At 37.0% G+C, this 6,065-nt stretch overlaps 1 protein-coding gene across 2 annotated transcripts in view; it reads left to right on the top strand.

Moving 5' to 3' along the window:
• Nucleotides 1-218: 218 nt before the first annotated feature.
• The window catches only part of LOC135220563 (dual specificity tyrosine-phosphorylation-regulated kinase 1A-like), a 174,747-nt gene continuing 168,900 nt past the window's right edge, over nt 219-6,065 (top strand). The window contains exon 1 of one of the 2 annotated variants that reach the window (XM_064257787.1): nt 219-1,920. In XM_064257787.1, coding sequence (XP_064113857.1) covers nt 1,725-1,920 — 196 coding nt within the window. In that variant the 5' untranslated portion in view covers nt 219-1,724. The remainder of the gene's footprint in view (nt 1,921-6,065) is intronic. The other variant, XM_064257786.1, reaches the window with a different exon arrangement.

Genomic DNA, 6,065 nt, shown 5'->3' with positions numbered 1-6,065 from the left:
ACTTGTTTCTTTATGTTTCGGTCATTATTACGCAGCGTAGTAGGCATGCGTTAAAGTTGTAAGTTTCAGTATACCTAATAAAATACACAATTTACTCATGATTTATAAATGTAACCGAAAAAACACATTAAATTTTGGCGTAAACTGGTTAAAAAGGTCAAATACGAAGGCGAAAATTATGGGAATTGAACGAACAGTTGCATAAAGTTTTGTTAGGTTTGGTTACTGCTGGTGCACTCAACAAGCCTTAGTGAAGACCGCTGCTGCCATATTTGAAGAGTGCGCTCCTACTCTCCGCAGATCGATTTTGTCTATTATTTTGGTAATTGCACAGTGGGATCAGTATACTTGTGAAATATGTGATTGCGGACATTTGTACCACATGTTAATAATATAATAAATACACAGGAAAGGCTAGATATACGTCAGCGAGTGATTAAACGTGTGCATTCAAATAAGAAATGGTGGACGGACTGGCGATTGTTCATGTTTGTGGCAAGGAGTGCCTCTTTTATGCTATTTAACGTTAAGTTACAGTGTCGAAGGGTATTTATTTACCACCCAGAGTGTGTATATCAAAGTGTGGCACACGAAATGCCCCGAACGGAGGAGAAATAAGAGTGTTATTAGTGTTTTGGGGCGAGTGTTTTGACCCTTGAGGGCGGGTCCATTTTGCCGCGCGGGGGAGGACACACTCTCGCCCAGACGGCCAAAACGTAAACAAACTTAGTGTGAGATCAATATATTCCCTACAAATATTAGGCACATGCTGCTTCACTTCAATGAAACCCATCAAGAAATCATCCTTTAAGGGACCATTTGACACTATATCGTCAAAACCCGATTGATTTAGGTCTCTAGAAAGTGTCGAAAAAGGAAGTGGTGGAGGTTCTCCTCCTGTGTCAGTGGAAGAAGGCAGGAAGGAAGGAAGGAGGAAGGCCGTATAGGAGGAGCAGGAATCCGTTGCAACGGCGTAGGACTCTCTTAATCCTCATCTCACGATGATGCTAAGACTAAGTTGATGAGTTGGTGTGATATTTTAACGCTTAGGTAAACGACAAAGGCTCCTGGAATGGTCTCGTCGTCGTCGTCGTCGTGGTGTGAGTGTTTGAACAGCCACCAAATATGCAGGAGGATGAATCAGCTGATGGTGCACATTCACTGATCATAATTGCAAGGGGACCAAGGAAGAAGAGAGGTGTAGTTTTGTTAGCCCATCCATGGATTGTGTGATGAGTCTTGGAAATGTTTTAAGTTGTTGAGTACGACCATGGTGACCCTCTAGGATATATAGCCAAGCACTCGTGAATCTCAAACATATCACTGGAATAACGCGAGACACTGAAGGTATCTTTAGGAAACTTACAGTTAGAAATTTTTAAGTGGATAAAATCTAGGTCCGTATGATACTATAAGAAAATAGGAAAGGCTGTGATTGAGTAACTGTGATCCCTAGAAGACAAATTGTATTTAAGGTATAGCCTAGGTTAGGCTAATCAGGTTTGGTTTGATGGACTTTGGAAAAGGGATGACCAGTGGAAATAAGAGAAAGAAGTGTTAGTGATTGATGTGGTGTTGGTGGTGATTGGGAGGTGGACGTTCCAGGAACATCCTGGACAGTGAAAGGCAGCAGCCGAGAGAGCCTGGCAGGTGCGGGGATAGCCAGTTTAGGGGAGTGCGAGAACTCAGGTGGGGCCGGGCCGGGCCATGCAGGCGGGGGTGCCATGGTGCTGGTGAGTGGGGGAGGGGGGGACGGCTCGGGCGCCGCAGCAGCCAGTGGGCGAGTGGGAGGGGCGGCCGCGGCAGCCCAAGCCATGGACAAGTCCTGGGGGGTGACCGTGGCCCCCCCTAATCAGCACAAGCGGCATGACCCCTGGCACAAACATGAGCTGGCAGATAAAGAAAGAGCCAAGCAAATGCGTAAGTATTTTACGAGTGCGTACATATTTAAGGCTACATTTTTATTAGCATATACTTAAGATTGGTTTTTCATTGTTAAATAGGTTCTTCTAAAGGCTGAGGTGAGTATAAAACGATTTAGCCTATTCAAGTAATTAAAGTTATGAGTTTAATGGACAACTTATACCGTAGGGTCACAAAGGCTTATCCTCTCAACATATCAGACTACGCTTTTCAATAATTATTATGACATTTTGTGCTTAGGTTATTAGACATGAAGCATTTAGCAGTAGCTTGTAAAATTGATTAATAAATGTTAAGTGATGCAAAGTTCAGAGAAATTATGGTAATGCTGTTATCTATGGGATACTTTTAATGTTAAAAAATACTCTTAAGGTGTTTGTTATTGTGAAACATCTTGTTAAACTGGTGTAGGTAATTTGATTTACTACACAGCTTTGGGTAAATAATGTTTTTTTCATTATTATCATTAAATATTTATCAAGTTTGGTGGCTACTTAGGCTTTTCTCACTTTGTAAATCATTAAGGAGTTTGTTATTGTCAATGACATTTTCATTCGTAAGATGATAATCTATATATTACATTTTTAAAGGCAAATTCAAACTATATGCTTCTTACACTATGTATATATGGGAAGTGATAAGTTATGCTTTTTGTTCAGACTATCACCTTGAGTTGTCAAATTTATTCAGTACTGTACTATCACTTTATTTTCACATGGAAGCTGTTGATATGATTTTGTAGTTTGTAATTTTGTAAATTTTTCTTTAACAAAATGCTTCAAGAGGTAATGTATACCATTTTTTAATGTATCACTTGGACTAGAACATTTTGGTGCCTTTAACCATGAGCCATATATTTGACAGTAGTGATAATTCATGTTGCAGCCCAATGAGAAATTTTAAAGTGAGAATCAAAACTGCAATCTGAAAGGGAAGGAAATCCAGTATTTTTCAGCAGTTTACCTATTTATGTGTATTGATTTGTATGGTGGGAAACGTACAGTATTTTAAACTGAAGTTTGGTATATTCTAAAATGTTTTAGCTAGATTTTTTTATGGGATTAAAGTATATTTCATAATTTATTGAGAATTCAGTAGTCATATTTTGAAAAATTTGTCTGATTTGCCATTCATACCTCATTGCTTTTTTCTGTAGTCTATTATTTTTATTGTAGCACTTTAGTTTGCCCAGCCCCCAATTAAAATTAAATTTTAAGTAACTCGTTGATAATATTTGTTACTTTTTGGACTGTATAGTCTGGTTGCAAGGCTGGTTATACAATATCACTGGTGTTCATTTACTGCAGATTGTTTTGTTGGTAAAATAATATATATTTGTTTTATTCATTGTTATTGTCTCATGTTTCACTTGAGAGGTGTACATTTATGTTATATAAATGCTTTAATTTTATTGATTTTTTTATTATTATTTTTTTGTCATTGTGGTTTGTTTTTAATCATAATAGGATTGTGATGGTTAGTTTCTAAAGACCTTTGTCTTAAGTTTTGATAAAATATTAGATGTCTAAAGTTTTGTTAAAAAATTAGAATAACTGACAATAGTTGGATGCTGTATTTATGTCAATTTGCTCGTGTTGTGACGAGCTAGTATTTGGAAACAGTTGTGTGTTGATATGTCCAATAATATGAGTTTTTTTATTTGATGACAAAATCTCAATAGCATCATTTATTTGTTAACTTTTGTATTCTTTCATCAGTACCCTAAACTAATTTATTCAAAATTTGCAGTTATGGGAGTTCAAACTAGCTTATTAAAATGTGCATTGTATGATCAACATAAGTTTTCATCATATACTTTATGTTATGCCATCTCTTTATTGTTATTCTTGCCTACAGGACCCTTTCTTTTTAATTCTATTGCAAAATAACAAGATAATTTTTTCTTTCCCAATTTCTGAGCAGCAAAGTGGCATCTCTTTGGTAGTGGTGAACTTCTTTGATCTGTCTCCCTTACTTAAGTAGGGAAAGTAAGTCCTTCACAAGCATCATGTTTATATATTTCAAATTCTATATCTTTTTCAGGGAATACTGTATTAAAGATAAACCCAATGGTTTTTTATTTTTTTTTTTTTTTTCTACATAACCATTCAGTATGTACTGTATTATCTGAGATTTCCTTTACTGTGCGCGCACGCTATGTAAAAGGAATACCATCTTATGTCGAAAGTTAATGTTTTGAATGTGTTCAATGTTGAGAATTGAAGAAGAGGGAGGCAAAGCTGAATGTGAAAGTGACCTAAGGAGGTCAAATTAAGTAATTTGAAGAGTGTAAGACACCAGAAGTTGATGTGATAACAGATTAGATCCTGTGATACAATGATGAGAGTGAAGTTGAGTGGGTTGCCAAGGTGTGTAAGGTATGGGTAGACAAGGGAGAGGTTCCAAAGGAATGGTTATGAATGAAGTTTGAAAATACACACTATCAGTAGAGGGGGCAATGTGGAGCCTTTTAAGAAGTTATGGGATAGAAGATAAGTTGAGAAGATTAAAAAGTTCTAATAATGGAAGCAAAGCATGTGCAGGGAATGCACATGCTTTGGGAGAGGGACTGGTTTGGTGTAAAAGTGGGACTTAGTCAAAGATTTGTTATGTCTTTTTAATGCCTGAATGAATGGAGTGGTGAAAGAAGATAAGATTGGAGATGTAGGTGTTGAGCTAATGATGGTAGGTGTTTGTGGATGATACAGTATAGATTTAGATGATAAACTTCAGTAACTAGTTGGGAGAGTTTGGAAGTGCTTGTAAAGTTAGTAGTAATGAACATGGCAGGTTATTTGGTTAAATGGGAACCTTGGAGATAAGGAAATGAATGGAAGAATAAAATTTATTCATTCTTACAGGCATTGGGAGCAAATACAAGGGATGGTGTTAGGGTGTGGAAAGAAGCGAGTAATCCTAGAAGGTAAGGCAGGGAGGGTATAAGGGTGTGTTTTGAAGTTTGGGGAGAGTTTAGGAATTGTTGAACCAAATCTCTTATATGGATATAGTGTTGACCTTGAATGTAAGTGAAAGAAAAAGATTGAAGGTGTTGAGATGAACTGTCTTCATAATGTAATAAAAGAAGAGCTAGACTATGGGAGTTGTAAAGATATGTAAAAATGGTAAAAAGAATAGTGCAAGTTAAGTGGTAGACTTATTTTGAGATGTTTAGTCTTAGCTACATAGACAGAATGGATGACAACAGATTGGTGAAAAGTGTATACAGGCGGTCCCCGGGTTACGACGGGGGTTCCGTTCTTGAGACGCGTCGTAAGCCGAAAGTCGTCGTAAGCCGGAACATCGTCAAAAATCCTAAGAAAACCTTACTTTTAATGTTTTGGGTGCATTGAAAACTATGTAAACTGCATTCTTATGGCATTTTTCATAAAAAAGCCTTCAAATATTGATTATTTTTGCATTTTTGGTGTTATATTTCATCTCCCAGATGAGTGTTGTAGGCGTCGTAACCCTGGAACATGCGTCGTAACCCTGGAAATAACATCTATTGACAAGCGTCGTAACCTCGGAACGTCGTAAGCCGACACCGTCATAACCCGGGGACTGCCTGTATATACTTATTATGTAATAAGAAGTAGAAGAAAAATAAAAATGTGTTCAAGAGTTGTCTTTGTTTGTGTATGAAGGAACTAATATTTAGGAAGTTTTCTGTATCAAGTTTTTAGTTTCTCCATGATTTTGCAATTCAGAGTTTGAATGTGGAACAGATTGCATTTTTTTTTTTAACATTCCTTGTGAGGGAAAATAGACAAAAGTATCTTTTACCTTACACCTATGTACTTTTTAGAAGGGATTCCAGTGAAAAGGACAAGTCTTCTGGTTCTCAACAGTCCACAGGGATGTGGCTGCAAGCTCCATGTCCACTTCTTGACCCACATGGGTGTTGGTATAGTACTCAAAACAGGTCTGGGTGCCTAACTGGTGGCATATATAATATATATATATATATATATATATATATATATATGTATATATATATATATATATATAGTATATTCAAGTATATCCAAGGGCACTATAGTAAGCAGGGGAAGGGTGCAGGGACACACACTTCTCGTATATACATTTATTGTCAATGCGTTTCTTGATCCGGTCCCATAGTCACATCATGAGGACATCCATAT

This window comes from Macrobrachium nipponense, chromosome 2, assembly GCF_015104395.2.
Source record: "Macrobrachium nipponense isolate FS-2020 chromosome 2, ASM1510439v2, whole genome shotgun sequence".
In the NCBI taxonomy this organism is placed as follows: Eukaryota; Metazoa; Arthropoda; class Malacostraca; order Decapoda; family Palaemonidae; genus Macrobrachium; species Macrobrachium nipponense.
The sequence above is the reverse complement of the archived record's forward strand: the minus strand, read 5'-3'. Positions and strand labels throughout refer to the sequence as shown.